Source organism: Rhagoletis pomonella, unplaced genomic scaffold (assembly GCF_013731165.1).
Source record: "Rhagoletis pomonella isolate Grant_MI unplaced genomic scaffold, Rhpom_1.0 Rhpom_scaffold_00006, whole genome shotgun sequence".
Classification (NCBI taxonomy): domain Eukaryota; kingdom Metazoa; phylum Arthropoda; class Insecta; order Diptera; family Tephritidae; genus Rhagoletis; species Rhagoletis pomonella.
The window spans coordinates 38664558-38686037 of NW_023458560.1; the positions used below are offsets into that span (position 1 = coordinate 38664558).

Sequence of the window (21480 nt, forward strand, 5' to 3'; positions counted from 1 at the left end):
GATTTGAAGTATTTTGATGTGAACATTCCATTTAAATAATTCCATTTAATATTTATATAAGAGTGATGGAAATCTTTAGGCTAATAACTGTAAGTAAAAAACCTACACGTTTATATTATAGTTTCATCTATATACGAAAATCAAGCAAAAATATACACAATATAATAAGACTTGTTTGTGAAAATAGTTTTTTATATTTTTGTTTAGTGATTGGTATATAAAGTGCATGGCACTATTACCTTGCTGCAGTCGAGGTCTGCATGCGCCTGTCTGCAACGCCGAAAAACTGCAGACGCAACGACCAGCCGAAAACTTTCGCAACCGGCTTTCAATCTGCTTAACTATAAGCAACTCCTCGTCGCCCGGTTACAAATAAATGCGCAGTAAAATATCATCTCCCGATCTCTTTGCACTGCTCCGAAAGAGGTGGTTAACTACAACAACACTCCTAGAAGTAACCGCTGCATATAAATTCACAGCTTACTATTTGCGTGATACCGCGAGTTGAGGTAAAATGATGGAGCAGCGAAATGGTTTCGGCCTGATCAATACATGTTCGAATATTGAAATCTCAAAGTACGGTGGCGAATCGCAAGAAGGGAGACATTGTGCTGTTTGTACCAATTATCGGTTGATAAATCTTCTCGCCAGCGAATATTTAGACAAGGTGCAGGAAAAAAAAAATGGCTGATATTTTTTATTTTTATCTTTTAGAGATTTATATTATTTTCGGAATTTTTCTCCGGATTTTTTTCTTGAATTTTTGAGGTTTTTGCTTTTTCGTGCCTTTTCCTTTTTTTCAGGACTTTACGGTGATTTTCGTGTTATGTTTTTCGAGATCTTTCGGGTTTTCGGGATTTCCTTACTTTTCCGGGGCTTTTCGGCCTATATTTTTTGAAGTCTTTCGGGATCTTTCTTACCTTCGGGACTATTCCGGGGGCTCGGTATTATTTCGGAATTTTCGGAATTATATCAGGATTAACATCCATGTATACACGGGAAGGAGACTTTTGTTTATCTGTAACTTATATTCCTCACTAAGCGAGGACAATTTTTATATTGAACGGCAACGGTTTCTCACAGAGAGCAACCATAGAAGCATTTTTTTAAAAAGGTTACTGTTAATCATTAACCGCTGGTGTATATCTCATTCGATACACACGGTATTCCAAAATCGAATTAGTTTTGTCGAGCAATTCTTGTATATTTACATATACATATGTACATATATGTATGTCGGTGGGGTCGGCTCGAGCCTCGCCCTCCGTCCACTACCTGACTACGACCATGTTTGTATGGATATTAATTAATTAATTAATCCCAACGGCTTTTTACCCTCCATTCCCGCCCAACCGACACGAGGGGCGCAGTCCGCATGACGTAGTTTTTTCGTGCCGAGTAGTGGAAACAGGAGTTTGTTAAGTGTCGAGATCTAAAACTATTCAGCTACAGAATCAAATTCATCAGCTGATTGGATATGCTAAAGATAGTATTTCAATTATTGAGAGTGGAAATAATAGTTTTCTTTATAGTAAAAATCGAGTCCGATACGTCAAACGTGCTGGAATGACAGTTAAAATCTTGACATAAACCACGGAATGATTCGTTTAGTTCAAAATTAGTTTTGCATGGCTTTAAAAATAGAGGTCGAAAGTGTCTTGACATTCGAGAAGGAACATTAAAATTTACCTCAGCCAGGAGGGCCGGGCTATTAATCAAGCCTGTCATTAATTTTACGATAAATATTATACCCAGCATTTCTCTACGACTTGCGAGTGTAGGCAAATTTATGAGCTTTAGACGACTTGTGTAAGGGGGGAGATTGTAATCTGAATACCAGTTAAAATTACGCAATGCAAAAAGCAAGAATTGTTTTTGAATTGATTCAATCCTTTCTGAATGAACTTGGTAGCGGGGATTCCAAACAATAGATCCGTATTCTAGTATAGGTCTAACTAAACTGGTAAAAAGAGCTTTTGTAACATAAGGATCTTTGAACTCTTTTGACCATCGCCTTACAAATGCAAAAACGCCTTTGGCTTTATTGACTGTAACATTAATATGATGGTTGAAATTCAGTTCGGAATCCATTGTGATACCAAGATCGACAAAATTGGATACTTGCTCCAGATTATAATTTGATATTGAATAAACAGCTGGTTGAACAGCCCTCCGAGAGAAACACATAACTTTACATTCTTGAAGGTTTAGTGGCATATAGTTTGTATTACACCAACTAACCACGTTGTTCAGATCCGCTTGTAACAAAGACCTTTCTTCGATAGAGGACAATGTTTTAAAAAGTTTCACATCATCGGCATACATTAAAATTTTTGAATGTTTTATTATAGAAGAAATATCATTAATGAATATCAGGAACAGAATCGGACCAAGGTGGCTTCCCTGAGGAACTCCTGAAGAAACTTTAATGATGTTGGAAGAACAATTATTAACAATAACTCTTTGTGTTCTATCAGAGAGGTAAGATGAGATCCATTGAAGAAGACTGGGCTGAAAGCCGATTAGGTCGAGTTTACGGATGAGTAACGAGTGACATACTTTGTCAAAAGCTTTACTGAAATCGGTGTAAATTACGTCGGTATGAGCATTTTCTCTAAAACCGTTTGAGACATGAGTTGTAAACTCCAATAAATTAGTTATAGTAGATTTTCCTTTAGAAAACCCGTGTTGAGATTGTGTAATTGAAGAAGATATAGAATATGTCAGCTGGTTAACAATAATTGCTTCGAATAATTTGGGGATAGCGGAGAGTTTCGCTATGCCTCGATAGTTTTCTATACACGACCTGCTGCCGTTTTTGTGAAGTGGTATTATGAAAGACTCCTTCCAGGCAGACGGAAAAACGCCATGTTTAAGCGACAAATTGAATAGAGTTGTTAAAGGCTCGCAGATGTTCTCAGCGCAGTTTTTAAGAAAACAGGTCGGAATATGATCAGGTCCAGGCCTAAATGGCGCTTTTAAGGTTTTTAAAGAGTGTAAAACTTCATCGGAAGATATTACTGGAATATAAGAAGAGTTGATTGGACAAAGCTCGTACGGATAGTCTCCACTTATAGGGAAGTCTACAGAATAATTGGACCTAAAGAACCGAGCAAACATGTTGGCAATGAGTTGGCTGTCGCTAGATACAGTGTTGCGATAATGCATAGCGGACGGAAAACCATGTGCCTTACGCTTTGAATTTACGAAACCATAAAATGATTTAGGATTGTTAATTAAATTCTTCTTAATTTTACATAAATATGAATTATAACATTTCTTATTTAATGCAAAGTAGCTATGCCGCAAAACTGAGTACCTTAGGTAATCACTGTGTAAGCCCGTTCTTTTATACAGTTTAAAAGAGTGCGACTTTTTATTTTTCAATTTTTTAAGCTCTTTAGTGAACCATAATTGTGTTGGTTCTTCATGAACAATATTACGTATTGGCACATACTTTCGAAACAAATTGAAAACAGTATCATTAAAGTGCTCAACGCTACGCTCCACGTCATCTCTATATATTGGCCAAGATAACTTTGAAAGTTCTTTGTTAATTTTCCTGAAATTTGCTTTCGCAAAAACATATCTAGTACTTGAACTTGACTTATTATTATGTATTTCATTTATGATTTCGTAGCTTAACTCAAGAGCAGGATGGTATGCATCTTCCGGCAAAACTAGGGGATCACACCGATTAATAGAGGCCTTCGGAACATCATCAACGTAAACGAGATCCAAGACCTTTCCAAACTTATTTGGACATATATTTATTTGTTTGAGGCAAAGTTCAGCCATTTCCTCCAGAAATACATTGTAACTATCTCTAGATGAAACTGGTACAACATCGGTGTCAATGATGTTCCATGAAATATGTGGCAGATTTAAATCGCCCAAAACAATCATAGAATCGGATGCCGTAAGCATTGCATTTACGGTCTCAAGTAAAGAAACTAGCTGCATATATACCGATACGGCAGAATTAGGAGGGATGTAGCAAAGAGCTAAATAAATATAAGTCTTTCCAGCCTGTACACGTATACATTTAAATTCGGTATATTCAATGACAGGAAGACTAACTTCCTCGGATGGTATCGATGAATGCACCGCAAAAAGAACACCACCGCCGATTCTGCCCACGCGGTCACTCCTGTATATTTGATATTCATTTGGAAGAATTTCGGAATTAAAAATATGAGGTTTGAGCCATGTTTCGGTCAAGGAAATAATATTATAATTGCAGTCAAAACCTTTTAAATATAAATCAGTTAATTTGGTATTCAAACCTTTAACGTTTTGATAGTAAATACTTAAATTAGACTTGCGAGTTAGTTTTTTGAATCCGAATGAATGACAAAAAGACAAAAAGAGCCAAATCAATGTGCACAAACAAAAACAATTGTACAACAACAATATATTATATGAAACAAAATACTCGGCACATGCAATTAAGAATATCAAGTTAAATTAATCAAATTTACGGGAAATTTTGATGTTTTACTTATCTTTAAATTGTGCACCAGAAGTTTATTAACACTTTTTTTAATTTTTTACTTTAATAAGCGTAAACAGCTTTATCAAACACAAAATTTAAACAGATCACAGAAAAACACAGCTTCACAGCTTGTCGTTTGCGTTCTAGGATGTATGCATGTTTGTAATATATGCCATATTGTATTCATATAAGAATATACTCGCATGTATGTATTTGCACTCCTTCCCAAAAAAAAAAAAAAATCATCGAGCAATCGGGCAAGAAACAAGTTCAACTGCGCTCCTGTGCCAAGTGCTGGTTGGAGCAAGTTGGTTAGTTCAAATTCTTAATGCTTATTTTAGCTTACTTTTTTGTTGTGCTTTTTTCTTGTGCGATATATACACACATCGAAAGCAGGATGATCGAAAACGACAACACAAAGGAGGCACTAGCAACAGCAGCGACTTCTTAAACTGCTGCAGTGATAGGGCGCTGTATTTTATACAGATTGCGCCGCTTGCTTGCTTGCATACAACTTTCGATGTGCACTTATGGACAAACTTACATATGTATGTACACATACTTATATACAAATATGTACATATATACATACATATGTAGCTGATGATGCATATTTTCGCATGTAGGATCAACGCAACGAATGCCGCTCCGCATTTTGTAGATGCCAAGTGCAGTCCGGTTTTAATACATATAATTTTCTCATCTCATTTTTTTCGCAATAGTTTTATTTTTTTATACATTATTTTTATGAAGTTGATTACGAAAATGTGTTATATGTACAATGTATGTATGTATGTATGCACGTATTCATATTTTCTTCCTTATATGCATTTATTTTTGATTCGCTTCACAATGGTTCTGTTGCCCTGTTGCTTTGAGGATTTACAGAGGACAATAGTGCGTCTAAAATTTTGCGACTTACTCACTAACCATAAAGCAGTGTTGGTTGGATCCCCAAATCTTGGAAGTCAATCGAAATTATTACCGTAAACTGGCAACACCACCTTCGGAAGCGATGACTGGGTGTTGGCGCTAAAGAATCAACTAAACTTATAAATATATTTATATGCTACATACATACATATGTATGTATATACATACATACTTAGGTTCAGATACGCAGTTTACTTCTTGCCAGGAAGAGGGTCTCGTATTTTGCCTTCACTGAATTAACTTTGCACATAACCTTGATTTTAGGTAGTTCATTTTTGGTTTATTAGTTCGCTCAAGACTTACACAGGCCCCACTCATTTTAAATACTTTGTAAACTAGTTTAAAAACTTTAATGGAATAGTAGTAAAGGTGCAAAATGTACAAACATCACTCCCCAGTGTGCAAAATGAGTAGTGCCTCAAAAAAAAAAAAAACTAAAAACCGTTTCGGTGAGAGCTTTTTCTTAAATAAGCGCTTTTCCGTGGCAGCCGTATTACATAAGAGCCAGGGACCGTAATTGTTATGACCTTTATAATAAAAATCATAATTTAACCGCTAAAATTTAATTTCTATTTTCCGATCAAATTTAACTGTTTTTTATGATTATTTTTATTTTTCGATCAATTTTTGATCGTTTTTTATCTTTGTTTTTATGTCATATTATAATCGTTATTTTCACATTTAACTCGGTCATAAAAACGCAGTCGCAATCATAAAAGGTTAAAAATTATCAAAAATAATAAATATCCAAAATAAGGATTATTTATGATCGAAAAAATAAAGATCACAAATACCGATTAAATTTTACCAAAAAATAAAAATACAAATTTAATGATTATTCTTGATCGTACAAAATAAAATAAAACAAGTAAGAAAGTCTAAGTTCGGGCGGAGCCGAACATTAAATACCCGGCGCAAATATTAAATATATGTTTTTTCACCTTTCCGAAACCTACCGCTAGATGGTAAGCCGGGGTGTATCAATTTTGAGTAAATTAGCGTCCTTAAATTTCGAAATATTGCAGTTTCAAGCATTTATGAAATTTACCGTTATATGAAAAGCGGCCGTAATTTTAGTCCGATTTCAATAATTTTCAACGTTTTGCTTTTATGTGGCAAGCACAATAACCATACCGAGTTTGGTACAAATTAGTAGAACGGTTACCGAGATACATATATGTGATCATAAGTAGGCGGTGCCACGTCCATTTTCCACAACTTTATCATACTCGTATTTCTTGGTCAAGAATTGTTGGAAGCATCAGTTTTGAATAAATTAGCTTTAATAATTACTGATTTATCGAATATTTTGTATTTCTCTAAATTACCGTTATATGGGATGTGGGCCTTGGCTATTGTCCGATTTCAAAAAATGTTCGGCCATTTCGTATTTTATACCAAGGCCAACCAACAACTGTGCCAAGTTTGGAAGAAATTGGTGCAGCGGTTACCAAGATATACACATATAACCATAAGTGGGCGTGGCTACGCCCATTTTCCAAAAATCTATAATATTCTTATTCTTCGTCTAAACTTATTGTAAATATCAATTTTGAGTGAATAATCTTCAGTAGTTACTAAAATATCGCCGTTTTTCGTATTTCTGAAAACTACCGTTATATGGGAAGTGGGCGTGGTTACGGTCCGATTTCGTCCATTTTCAATACTTACTTACCTTGGGTAAAGGGCAATCTACATACCAAATTTCGTTGAGATATCTAAATTTTTGCTCGAGTTATCGTTTATACGGACGGACGGACGGACGGACAAACAGACATGGCTTAATCGATTTCTCTTTTCATTCTGAGCATTTATGTATACATTTGTCTACATCTATCTCGATTCGTTTTGGCTGTTACAAACAACCGTTATAAAAATGTATCCTATTTATTTTTTATGATATCTGAGTATGTAACGGCCAATTTCACGAAAGGAATTTAAGTGAAAAATGATTTTGAGTTTTTGAATTTTATATGGAAATTGACAGAAAATAAGAAAAATCATTTTCCATTTAAATTGCTGGGGAAACCGGCTGTAAGTTTTTCCATTTGAAATTAATTTTACAATTTATAATTTATATTTGAATTAAAATAATTGACTTACTTTACTCTAAGTTCCTCCAAGCGGACACGAACCTGCGATCTCAGAGCCCCGAAGCAGTAGTCTTCACGCGACGCCACAGCCGACATTTGCTAGAAAAGCAATTAACTGCGTTTTAGTTTTATCTTTGACATTTCAAAGGCAGAAGTCGAGTTTTATTATGTATATATGTATGTACATTAGGGTGGTCCCAAAACAGTAAAGTCAGATTTGTAATGCTCTAACCCCAATCAAAAAGTAATTAGAGGTCGCTCAAAGCGCTCAAAATTTTCCATGTACTTTTATATGAGAAAAAAACAACTTTTCGGCGAAATGGTATAGAATTCTTGAAAATCATTATTTTTCGATCGGAAAACTCTGGTTCTCTTCAGGAGACCTTCAACAATAATACCCAATTGTTTATTTAACAATTTTTTAATACTAACGATTTTTCATTGGTCCCCCCATTGCATTTTTCGGTGTTTTTGTGGGTTTTTGGCGGACCTATAAATTATAGTTGCGATGAAAAAATGATGAAATAAACAATTGGGTATTGTTACTTGGAGTCCCCTGCAGAGAAGCAGAGTTTTCGGATAGAAAAATATTGATTTTTAAGAATTATATTCCACTTCTACGAAAAGTTGTTTTTCCTATATAAAATGCACGGAAAACGTTGGGCACTTTGAGCGACCTCTAAATATTTTTTGATTTCAAAATAAAAAAAATTGGGGTATATTTTTTCGGTGTAGCGCAATCCTAGGGGGTTACTTTTTCCAGATGCATTTTTGGACCACCCTAATGTACATACAAATATGATATTGTCAAATGTATAAGTTTCTTAGAGAATAGAATAAGAAATTTCTGAGATCCTTTAAGAAAGCATTTTCTTGTTTATTTTCAAATTTATTTCTGCCGTATTTTGTTTTTGTTTTCAACAGTTCCATTATTTGTAAATCGTGGCTGCCCTGCAAACCATTTTTTCAAAGTATTCTGAATTGTAGAGAAACTTTAAAGAACTCGTAAAGATCTCATTAGATTTTTTGCCGAATTTTCTAAAATTAAATATTAGGCTTGTTCGAGTTGCAGTCACAACCGCAGTGTTGCCCGAATCATTAAAATATCACGTTCGGTGTGAATTTCTAGCAACGTTTTATCATTTGGGCAGTTTCAACAGTGTTGCATATTTTCATCAGTGCGGCAGTACTGCCGCTTTTATTACGTGTCTCCAACAGGCCCAAACTGTCCACACTTCCATTCTGTTACGAAATTTCGGAAGAAAATCGGTAAAGCAATGAAAATAATACTGCTATGTGAAGAATTCCTTGCAATTTTTTTTTTTTTTCAGAATTTTCTTTATTTAATTTTCGTACAGAAATTTATTTACGAGTTCGTGTCAACGACTTCATATAGTTTTCTTTAAGGATTTATAAAAAAAATCTAAATGAGATACTCCTAAAGATTTCCGAAACTTTGGTTTGCAGGGGGTGTTTTTAAATACGTATTTGTGTGTTTCTGAGGCGCCTGCCACACGTTCTCAGAGAATGGAATAAAAAACTTCTGACTTTATTGGAGAAAATATTTTCTAATTTATTTTCTGCTGTGTTTTGTTTTAAAAATTTAAGTAAATTACCAAATCGTTACCCTAGCATGAGTAAGGTAATTTTCCTAAATTTAGTCAATTTGTGAAAATGCCTTCTCATTTATTTTAATATTTTTTCTAACGTTTTTTTTAAATAGGTTTTGTTGTTATTTGTAAACAAGAAATCCGTTTTCGTATTTTCTGTAAAGCGTTTTCCTTAATTTCAGTGAAAACTAAACACAATTTGAATATTTCATGGATTGTTTACTATTTCGAGACCAAGAAAACATTTATCCAACTTTAAGTAAAAAACTTCTGTTCGTGTGTATGTCGCCCACCTCACCTCGTCGTAGTCTTCTTATTTATCTGCTCCTTCGCCTCCGTGTTCGCTTTCGTATTTGTGGGCATATTCGTCTTCGTCTTAGGGTTAATGTTCGTTTTCTCTGTGTTCGTCTTCGTATCCGCCTTCGTGATCGTTTTCGTGTTTGTGATCGCCTTCTTGGCCATATTCGTATTCGTCTACCTCATTGTATTCATCTTCGTGTTTATATTCGTTTTCCTCGTCGGCTTTTTATTCGTCCTCGCCCTCGTGTTCGTGATCGCCTTCGTATGCATGTTCGTCTTTGAATTCATTTTCGTGTTTGGATCCGCCATCGTAATCATATTCGCCTTTGTCTTTCGATTTGTCTTAGCTCTAGTCTTAATATTAGTATTAGTTCTTAAGCTAAGAATGTCACAGATTTCCCTTTAACTTTTAGAGATAGTTAGCTGAGGACTTTTAGCTCATTACAGCTGCTTAAGGAAAACACCAAAAGCTAAGCTTGCTAAGCAAAAAATAATAAAATAAAACAAACATTTAGTGTTATTTTCTGAGTAAAATATAAAACTCAAACAATAACTTTTGTTTTCTGAGTGAAAAATAAAAATGAAAAAAATAGCGATAATTTTTCAAGCAAAACATAAATCTCAAAGAATAACTTTAATTCTCCGAGCGAAAAATAAAACTCAAACAATGACGATTATTTTTTGAACAATAAATAAAAAACTCAGTAAATAATCATTAAAAATTAATTTTTTAATTAAAGCTATAACCGTTACGGCTCCTGGTTACCGCACGATATGTTCCTTAATATTTTATCAATAATTGAGAAATCATCATGCAATGGGAAATTTTGATCAAAAATTCAAAATAAGAATATTTAATGCTTACATTTATTTTGCGGTTATGGTTCCATTGCACCACCGAAAATAGTTCTTATACTTCGACATTGTACTTTCTGTGTTTAGAAACCATTATGCCGCCGGTCGGAAGATGAAACATTGAAGAACGCAAGAGCAATTCACGAAAATCGGCAATTAGCCATGCGACTAGCCGCTCAGCAAAGCGTCCAGCTGCGAGTGCATTCGTCGCGAATTCATGCAAGACAAACTCAGATATGAGAATCACACGCAGCTGCAATGGAATGGAACGGCAATAGAAGATATGCCTTTCGACGTCCAAAACATCGTAATCAGCTCAAATAAATGTCTCACTAGTAGTCTTGAACGTGTGTTGTTGGTGAAATTGTTGGGCCAAAAGATTTACAGTCAGTTTAATAAAGTTTAGATACAGCGAATTTTTTACAATACGGGCAACTATTTTTTAAATATTTTATTTTTCGCCAATTTTTTATAAAAATATGGTTAATTCTACAACAAAAACCCCAAAAATCAAAGTTCCAAACCTTGTGCAAAATTAAAGAAAATTCTGCAAAATTTCATTCAAAAATTTGCATTTTTTATTTACGCTCTCTAGAAAAAAGTTGAGTACCTATGCAGTTTTTTAGCCCATTCAATTTTAGTATAATAAATTGCAAGAGAGAGCGTAAATAAAAAGTGCAATATTTAAATGAAATTTTGCCGAATTTTCTTTAATTTTGCATTAGGTTTAGAACTCTGATTTTTGGATTTTTTGTTGTAGAATTCACCACATTTTTATAAAAAATTATCGAAAAATAAAATATTTAAAAAATAGTTGCCCGTATTGTAAAAAATTCGCTGTACCTAAATTTTATTGACTGACTGTAAATAAAAAAAAAATTTGGTTTGAAGCGGGATGAAGTTCGCCGAGTCCGCTAGTGTTTATTTAAAACTGCGTTTTATATAGTATTATTATCAAAAAATTAGCGCTCACAAACTCGTGCTGTGTCGCTTACAAAATTTATTTCATTCACTTTTCCACCGGCTGGCTAACAAAAATTTCACGAGCTCTTTCGATTGTAGTAAACAAACAGAGAAATTTTATAGCCCACAAACGTGAGGAGAGAAAAAATCGCATGATGGAATTTGGGGAATCCGAAATGTTCAAAGAATTGTTGCATGATATGCCATTTATACCAGGGCAACATGGACGATAGCAGCTGGCGCCGTCATGCGAGCACACAGCACAAAGCACAGTAAAGTGCAAACGAAATGATGTGTGGTATTTCAAGTCAATGTGCCTGCGAGTGAATGTCATGGCACGCAAAGGAATGTGGGCAAACAAAATAATCACAAAGTCACGCACAAGTATTGCGTTTGGTTGGAGGTGATAGAGCGAGAGACCGATGTCAGTGCTGGCGTTGGTTTTGTGACGCATTGTTGTTACGTTTGCTTTCTTTGTACGTATTGTATGTACTTTTAGCGTTAAACACGCTTTCATTTTGTTGTTGTTTGTTGTTCAAAAAAAAGATAAATAAAATATAATTGTGTATGTGAGTAATCAAAAATTATTATAAATTAAAAAAAAGTATTTTATTGGGGGAAAAAAAATTGTATTGCATCGGCCGGGAATCGAACCCGGGCCGCCCGCGTGGCAGGCGAGCATTCTACCACTGAACCACCGATGCTTGTGTATTAGGCTGTGCAATTGCCCATTTTCAATGCTTTGATAATTTTCATTGATATAAATATTTTAGTCAAGTGACGCACCGAACAGTTTAGCAGCCAATGAAAATTGTAAACAATTCCCATGCTGGATGTGCATTGTACAATCAGCAAATATTGCGGACCTTCAAATATAAATTTACATACATAATTAAATGTTTTGTTGTGATCTTTTGTTATTGAAAACATTTTAATTAAATCTAAATATATAGATATATGTATCGTCGCCTGGGTAAAAGATTGTCGTATGTTAATTTCGGCAGGTTGTTGGAAATCGCGATTGAAGTTTGGAATGCAATTTCTCAAAAACGCGAAAATAGATTTTCTACAAAGTCTCTGAAAATGTTACTAATTCTTAAATTATTTAATTTTTAATTTTTATTGTTAATTAGTTTTGAGTTTATGAAGGATTTTCTTTAGTAAAATTTTGTCGTAAGCGTCATTTGTCCACAATTTGGCAGCCACTTTTTTATTCAATATCTCGGAAACTAAAGGAGATATTTAAAAATGGAGAACGCGATTTTTAAGATATTGATTAGTTTAATATGACTGCATCACTAACTAAATTTTTGTTAAATTATCGAAAAAATTGTTGTCTCGAAAACTAAAGGAGATATCTAACAACTGTTAATATCAATCGAAAGACCTTATTTCAAAATATATATAACTGCATCTGGAACTAAAAACCGTCAAATTGGCGCTTACGACAATCTTTTACTCAGGCGACCTATGTTCTATATACATATCGCTGATGAAATGTAGAAAGGCCTAACTGACATTTTTTCGAAATTTGGTTTTTTGCATTCCCAAAAAGCTTATACTGAACCCTACTTCACTAAAAAATTGACAACCGTAACTCAAAAACTAGCGAACTTATGTCACTTTTTAAAAAGCCCTAACTCAACGGACCAATATTGTGAAAGCAAAAAGCTCTAACTGAAGTAGTTTTGTTACAAAAAATTTAACAATGCAAATGGAACTCCAAAGAAAATTCTATAAGTTTAGGAGGTTTCGCATTTGTAAATAATTCCGAGATCAGCTAAAATTCTTGACTGTATTGAATTACTAGCAGACCCGGCGAACTTCGTCCCGCCCAGAATTAATTTTTTATTGAAACATTTGGTCCAACGTTTTCACCACCAACAATTCACGTTCACATTTGGTTTTGTGATCGTCAGAAGACATATCCTCCATTGCCGTCTTAAATAACCTAATGAAAACGCTATGTTCGTGAAGAAGTTCTTGCGTCATCCTCCTGCGGTGAATCCTCCTTCAATCTGCATAGTATGGTCCTCAGAAACCCAATATACATAGACTTATTTCAGACGAAATATCGTAAATATCTTGCAATTGTATTTGTAGGCATTTATCAAGAATTGTCTTTATTCTGTTTAGTTGCCGCAAAGCGAGAACCGCAATGGATCTGGTGGTTGATTTAACGGTGGTAATTTGACTTTGATCCCTGGTGTCTCCGAATTACTTCACCTGACGATTTTTACCAATAACTCGACTCTAGCGCCACCTTGTAGTTCTTTTTTGCAATAGTATTGCCCCTACCGTTACCAATATACATATATGTATCTCGAATATGAGGCAAATTGGATTATAAATACGACTTTTAGTAATAATTCGACTCCAGCACCACCTGGCGTTTTAAGTTAAGAACCTAAATTATAAAGGAACTCACTTAAACACACAAAAAAAAATTCATTAAAATTGTTTCGGTTGTTTAGGAGGAGTTCACTCACAAACACACGTACCGAAGAATTATATATGTATTAACAGATAGCTAAAAGTTTCAGTATGTTTGGAAGGCGCCACACCCCCTTTTCCAATAAGCCCTACTTTTCTCCTTGAGTATGGGATTGATTTCAAATATATGCCAAGCTCCAGGACTCTAATACAAATACATACATCTAATACAATAATTTATCTACTGGTGCGGATAAATAATGAGGTAATCCGATTGATTACCATTTTTTTTAATCTTGTACTTGTTACTTGTAGTCATGCATTGCCTAAAATTTTTATATTTTTACTGAAATTCATAAGAGAGTTTCACTTAAAATTCCACATGATTTTGTGAGTATAAAATTTCTCGAATGCTTACTTTAAAAAATGATACTTACGAAGGTTCAAGGAAGCGAGCTGAATTATTCTCAGGACAAGTAGACCAGCCCTAAGATTGTGTTTCATATTTCAAATAGTGCCAGCTGCGAAAAACTGCGAATTCAGCTTCTATTGTTTTTTTGAAGTGAAACTTCTTTAGCGGCGGTTGGTTGGTTGGGAGTAAATTGGCAAATTCAACGGAAATGGTGCAGCGGAAATGATGCAACGGAAATGGTTGTGGCTGAAAAAATTGCTTCTTGAGTGTATGGACATGGTATTAATTTAACAAAAACTCGCTAATAAAAGGATAAAGAATAACACTTTAGAAAAAGACCAATACAAGAATGAAAGTAAAGGTTAGTCAAAGATAAATATAAAGAAAAAGATGACGATGAGGATATCGATAAAATAAGGGTAATTATAGAGAAAAGGATGTAGATAGAGACACAGACTCAATCTGGGAACTATTTTGGGATTTTAGATGTTTTCGGGATTCTCGGGACTTATCGATATAATAATCGATATTTTATCGGTTTTGTTATCGATATTTTTATCAATTTTTTTTTTGAAATTTTTATCGATTTTGCTATCGATATTTTCGGAACGTATCAATATTTTTATAGATTTTGTTATCGATTTTGTAATCGATATTTTTAACAATTTTGTTATCAATATTTTTGTCGATATTGGTTTTGTTTTCGATATTGCTATCGATTCTGTTATCGATTGTGTTATCGATATTGTTATCGATTTTGCTATCGATGTTTCTATCGAATTTTTTATCGAATGCCATCGAATGTTTTATCGATTATTTATCGATTTTCTCATCGACATTTTTATCGATTCTTTTATCGATTTTGTTATCGATTTTTTTTTTTCAATATTTTTATCGATTTTCTGATCGAATTTGGTACCAATGTTATTATCGACTTTTCTATCGAAATTTTTATCGAATTTGTTATCAATTTTCTTATCAATATTTTTATCGGTTTGGATATTGATATATTGTTAGATGTTCCTATCAATTTTGTTATCGGTAGAGTATAAAGATAAAAATGAAGATAAAGGAAAACAGAATAACATAAATGTAATTAGAACGAACAGTGTATGTATATTGGTTATGAGACAAAATAGATTTGCAACGTAAGTTTCTCTTCACCAGTGTGGCCCAGGCGCACTTACGTTTTTTTTTTTGCAGAAACCCTCCTGTAAAGTTCATTGAAATTTTATTGTATAGGAAAGCACTCTATAGATATTTATAACTTGCGAATCTATTAATAAGATAAGTATCTACCTCGTAAAATTGTTGAAAATCCATCCAAATACGCATCTCAGTTGCTTTATAACAACAGCAACTTACTGTACAATAACAATTTAAGCAAACATTTTCAAGTACGTAGTTTTATGTTTGCTGTTTGATAAAGCCTAATCAGCATTTGTATACAATCAATTGACATTTTATGAAATATCCCACTGTTAAAAAATTACCCTCGTTAACAGTGAGCCATACACACTGCGCTGCTGCTATGCATTGTTGTTTAGAATTTACGCACAGCCCAGCAATTTTGCCAATAAAAGTTTTGATCATTTAAACAATTGTCGCAGAAGGTAATTTCACTTTCTCGCAATAACCCAACGCGGCTGCTAGCAAAGGAAAGACGACCTTAAAAAGGTGGAATAGCATTGATAAAAAATTGTTACCGCGTTTGCCCTATATACAACTTCGTTTTATTTTTTTTCGAGTTTTTGTTTTTTGGTGTTGTGAATATATTTAAAAAATGCGGGTCAATTTAATGTACGGCGCAACTTTGTTGATAATTTGTTGTGTTACGGCCACTACAGGTAAGTAGATCAATTGAACACAAAAAAAAAAAACAATAGAAAAGAGTCATAAAACAAAAAATAGTTAAATGATCAGAGGGCACATAGTGAAAAACTAAGCGTTCTTAGCTTTAAATGAAGGTTTTTTCTAGTAAATATTTGGTAAAAACAGATTCTTGGTTTTTTTTATTCAATAAGATTTGTGCTTTTAAAAATGAATATTCAAACCATTTTTAATATACAGTGAAATCTCGATATAACGAAGTTGTAGGGATTGGACAAATGATTCGTTATACAGTGAAACTTCGATATAACGAAGTTGTAGGCATTAGATAAATGCTTGATTATATCTATAGTTTCATTATATTTATAGAATATCAAAACCTCGATACAACGAAAAATTCAAAATTTTGCACAAAACTTGTCATAAGTATAATTTCGTTTTATTTTTATTTATTTTTTAACGGGACTAGCCTTCAATAAATACAGAATTCTTTATAAAGATAAAGGATTTTAAATCTACACTTTGTTATATGGAGGCTTTTGCTAACGGGACCTCAATCATCAATACATTCTGATGGTTTTCGTTCTCCAAATTTCTTGGTTACATCTATGGAGCATTTTTGTATGGAAAATTTCGCAAAAACGAATTTTTTTTCGGCGGCCTCAACAAAAATTTTGTTATATTGAGTTTTTCGTTTTATCAAGGTATTTTATATCGGGGGTTGACTGTACTTTATTCATAGTAGTTGTCGCTATGTCACTGGATTAAAAAAATATTAATTAAATATGTCCACCCATATGGAAATAAGGCTGTATTTAACTAAGTAGTTTTTAATAGTTCATTTGTGGTTTTAACAATTTTTACAAATTTGAGGTGCGCTGTCACATATATTCGGCAAGCTATAAGTTTTGAACGATAAGCTTTCCACAAAAAAAAAATATTTTTCTCATATTCAGGGGGTTGACCTTTCCTGATATACAAACTCTTGGACTTTTAGCTTGCCGTAAAGTTTTTCGACACTGAAAGGGTTAAATACGTACGTACATGTGTACACAGGTTTTTATGAACTACACAAACAGAGGCAATACGCCATAACTCAGAAATCGGTAGCTGTAATTTATAGACGTCTGATAGATTATCTTGATAATTTACGGGCACCTAGCTGATTGAAAATCAGAGCTTTGATAAGCACATTCCACGCGTGCATTTGCTCAGTTATATAGCAAGAAAAATAAAATAATTTGCACTACATAGCGTTGCAAGTAAAAATTTAACTGCTGCAATAAATTTCCTTAACAGTTCAATAGAAATAAGCTAATGCCAGTAAAGTTGAGGTTTGTTGTAATTTTGACCTAATCGGCACTCTTATTTCGAGTGTTGCTGACGCTCCTTTTTATACTACTTTTCGTAATGCAATAGTATTTGAACTACTGGATTTTAGTATCGCGGCAATCCGATTTTTTAGTTTATGTATGTATACTAATTATTCAGATTTGATTATATGGGGAATGTTTGTAACGCCTTGGCTCATAGAATACTGAACCGATTTTAATATTTTTTTTTCTAAAATGGGTGCATTTATGAACGATAATTTCGAGGCATACCTATATTTTAATAGAAATAGAGATCCCCTTATATTTAACTCGGCGTACTCAAAGACGAATTTTAGCCAAAACCCTAAACACTATAACAAAAAAGTCTTACAAAAAAAAGCTCTCTAATTCACCACTCTTGAGGAAAAGTTATTTTGATAGAAAGCACTTTCACAGAATTTAGCTCACGTCGTTCCAACAGTCGCAGTGGCCGAGTGAGCAAAGCGCAGGCATGCCATTCGAAAGAGTCCTCGGGCGGCGAATTTTTTATTTTATTTTAATTTTTTTTTAATGTACTTTTTTTTTCTTTTTCTATTTAATTTTCTTTAATGGTTATAGCTTATTTCGACCAAAAGCTTAACTGCATTTAAGAGCTCAGAAAAGTTCCAAGAATTTTAACATATTGCGATCGGAAAAGGTAATTTCTTACTTTATGCTATTTACCTTCTTGCTTGTACTTATTATGAGCAATTACCCATAAACTGCAGTTAAGGCTTGGTGGAAATGAACTATTAAACTGTATTATTTTAAAAGGCAAAATATATTTCTTCTCTTTCATTTTTAGAAACTTATTTTTCTTTTACTTTTAATTAGTTTTTTCTTTATTTCTTAGCTTAATTTGCTTCCAACTTTTAAATTTTATTGTTAAAAAAAATATTTTTTTAATAGCATTCAATTTTTAGAATTTTATTTTATTTTTCTTCTTTTTTCTTAAACTTATTTTCTCATCATTTTTGTATTTTATTGTTTTAAAAGGAGAATTATATTTGCTTTATTGCATGTAATTTTTAGCGACTTGTTTTATTTTATTTATTTATTTTTTTCAGTTTAATTTTCTTATAATTTTTAGATTTTGTTGTTAAAAAACATGTTTTCAATGTCATATAATTCCTCAGAATTTTTTGTTTCTTTTAAATTAATTTGTTTTTCTTGTGTTAATTTAATTGTTTTCAATTTTTATGTTTGAGTTATAAAAAATGATTGTTAGTGTTCCTTAAATTTTTAGTATCTTATTAACCGACTTCAAAAAAGGACGAATCCTTTTTTATGTATGTTACTCTGGACCACGTTAACCGATTTCTATAATTCTTTTTTTTAAGGAAAGGAAATTTGGCTTAGATCCGATCATTAGATCCTGAAGAGATTAACGGAACTTTTAAATTTTTAAATGAGAATTGATGTCGGTTTTGTTATTGCTAAAAAATTACTTATTCTTTTTTGATTAAATTTTCTTTTAATTAATTTTTAGATTTTGCTTTAAAAATAGAAATATATTTTTTAATAGCATTTATTTTTTAAGTACTACAAACTTCTTTTTTATTCAATTTATTTTCGTTTTCTAATTTAATTTTTAGATTGTATAATTAAAAAAAAAGATAAATGTTTTTTTATTTCATTTAAATTTTAAAAACATTTTTATCTATTTTTGCATTATTTTCATTTTACTTTTTTATTTAATTTTCTTTTATTTATTAGTTTTTATTGTTTTAAAAAGAAAAAAGGTATATATATATATTTTTATTTAATTTAATTTTTAAAAAACTAATTGCTAAAAGGTGAACAGAATATGAATGCTAAGACTTCCTCGTTAGTAGATCTTTAAATTTTTCTCTCGAAAGACATTCAAGAGCCTTCTAGATAGTTGTCAGAATTGACAATTGTCTTCCGAAAGACTGTGGTGAGTTGAAAGTCGGTTGTCAGAATTGCCCTGTAAGTTACTGTAAGTACTTTATTTTATTGCTCTTGTTTCTAAGCGGATACGCGTTTCTGGCAAAGAACGGTTAGTCAAAGTTTTTTTTTTTTGATTTTTTAAGTGGTCAAAAGTGCAAAACATATTGAGCAGAACTTTAAAATTTTGATAATTCAATTAGTCCAGGGAAGGTTAAAGTGCATTTTGCAGCATATGTAAATACATTTTCTCAATTGCATAAACATTTTCATATATTCCTCTCTTTCGCTCTTCGGTGCAGCGAAAACTGGCTATGGTCCTGGTGAACAAGATTGGGGTCATGTCGATGTACGCACTGGTGCACACATGTTCTACTGGCTCTACTATACCACGGCTAATGTCTCCGCCTATACTGAACGCCCACTTGCCATTTGGTTGCAAGGTGGTCCCGGTGCTTCATCTACGGGCTATGGCAACTTCGAAGAATTGGGTCCACTCGATTTATATGGCAATTATCGCAATTTCACTTGGGTGAAGGAAATGAATGTACTCTTCATCGATAACCCTGTGGGCAGTGGTTTCAGCTATGTTGACCGTAGTCGCTATTTAACTAAAACCAACAATGAGATTGCTTTGGATTTGGTTAGTTTAATGAAAGGCTTCTACAAGCGTCATCCGGAATTCGAAACAGTACCTTTGCATATATTCTGTGAGAGCTATGGCGGTAAGATGGCACCCGAGTTTGCTTTGGAATTGTATTACGCTGTGCAACGTGGTGAGTTGCGCAGCAATTTGACTTCGGTTGTGTTGGGTGATCCATGGACCTCGCCAATTGATTCTGTGCTGGCATGGGCGCCATTATTGTTGCAAATGGTAAATGCGAAAGTGTATACAAGGATATGTTTTTTAACAAAATTTAATACATATTTTTAAATATTTTTAGGGCATTGTGGATCAAACTGGTTATGAGGAAATTGCCGCAGCTGCTAACAAAACTGCAGATTTGGTCAATCGAGAAAAATGGACACAAGCGACCAATCAATGGGGTTCGACACAAGCTGTTTTACTGCGTGAGTCGAAAGGTGTGGACTTTTACAATATTGAAAAACCAACCAACGCGGATTCCTATTCCAGATTATTGTTGAGAACCAATAATGTTCAAGGTAAGTAGTAACAAAATTTTGGTATACATAAATATTTTACTATATCTATCTAATTGCTTCCACTTTTGCAGACTTAATGTATCGCACAATGGTGAAATATGATGTGGATATTGATGAAGATCGCGATCAAATTTTAGAAGATCTAATGCGTGGACCAGTTACTGAAGCGTTGAATATTACCTCTAAAGTTAAATGGGGTGCACAAAGTGGCATAACATTCACCAGATTAGGCACCGATTTCATGAAGCCTGTGATACATATTGGTAAAGATATTTGAAAGAGAATTTAACGTATTATTATATCTACTGCATATTTTATCCACTCAAAATATTCTCGCTATTAATTCATAGTTGAACAGCTGCTAAACAGCACCGATTTGAAAGTGGGTGTACTCTCTGGCCATTTAGATTTGATTTGCGCTACGCCCGGTACTGTAAATTGGATTGAAAAAATGCAATGGAATAATAAGTCCGATTACGAGGCAGCACCACGTGTTGGCATCAATGTCGATCATATCCTCGAGGGTTACGAAAAGAGTGCTGGTAACTTTACTATGTTTTGGGTTAACCGCGCTGGTCATATGGTGCCTGCCGATAACCCTGCCGGCATGAGTTATATTTTAAGGAAATTTACCAACTTTGGTTAAGGAAATACATACATACGTCACCTTGATTCTCAAAGGCCCTAACCGCCAAATTTTTTATTATACAGGAGAAGCAAAAAAAAAACATTATAAATATCAACAAAACATGCATACGGATAGGGCATTTTAAAAAGTACCATAACTTTGTTGTTTTTGTTACTAACGCTTTAAAATTGGGTGTATTTTAATACATCCTACCAAAATCTGCGAAAAACTAGTTTTGAAAAACGTGTTGGTTAGGGCCTTTGTGAATTAAGGTAACGATATGCACATACAAACACAATATGTAAAAAAAACTGTATTTTTTAGATAGAAACCCAAAAATAAAGTAACTTACAAATTGTTCTAGAACTGTATTCAAACTCCTCCTAAATATAATACAAAATAAGGTCCTCTTGCTGTTGTAATAGCATAAACTTTTCCCAAACAGTTCTGGTGAATGTTGTCGGAGTGGAAGCCCTTGGCCAGATATTAACCTGCATCCTTCTC

The 21480-nt window shown here is 33.4% G+C and overlaps 1 protein-coding gene and 1 non-coding gene across 4 annotated transcripts in view; one reads left to right on the forward strand and one right to left on the reverse strand.

Annotated features, from left to right (window-relative positions):
• LOC118740729 (retinoid-inducible serine carboxypeptidase-like) overlaps positions 1-21182 on the forward strand; it is a 31278-nt gene extending 10096 nt beyond the window's left edge. The window contains exons 1-5 of one of the 3 annotated variants that reach the window (XM_036472382.1): positions 15686-15941; positions 19487-20058; positions 20129-20348; positions 20420-20611; positions 20699-21182. In XM_036472382.1, the coding sequence (XP_036328275.1) occupies positions 15878-15941; positions 19487-20058; positions 20129-20348; positions 20420-20611; positions 20699-20994 (1344 nt within the window). In that variant the 5' untranslated portion in view covers positions 15686-15877 and the 3' untranslated portion in view covers positions 20995-21182. Of the gene's footprint in view, positions 1-15685; positions 15942-19486; positions 20059-20128; positions 20349-20419; positions 20612-20698 lie in introns of those variants that run through there. The other 2 variants (XM_036472379.1, XM_036472381.1) reach the window with 2 other exon arrangements.
• On the reverse strand, positions 11883-11953 carry Trnag-gcc. Its single transcript has one exon. It is a non-coding gene; the product is annotated as a tRNA-Gly (tRNA).
• Positions 21183-21480: the final 298 nt, after the last annotated feature.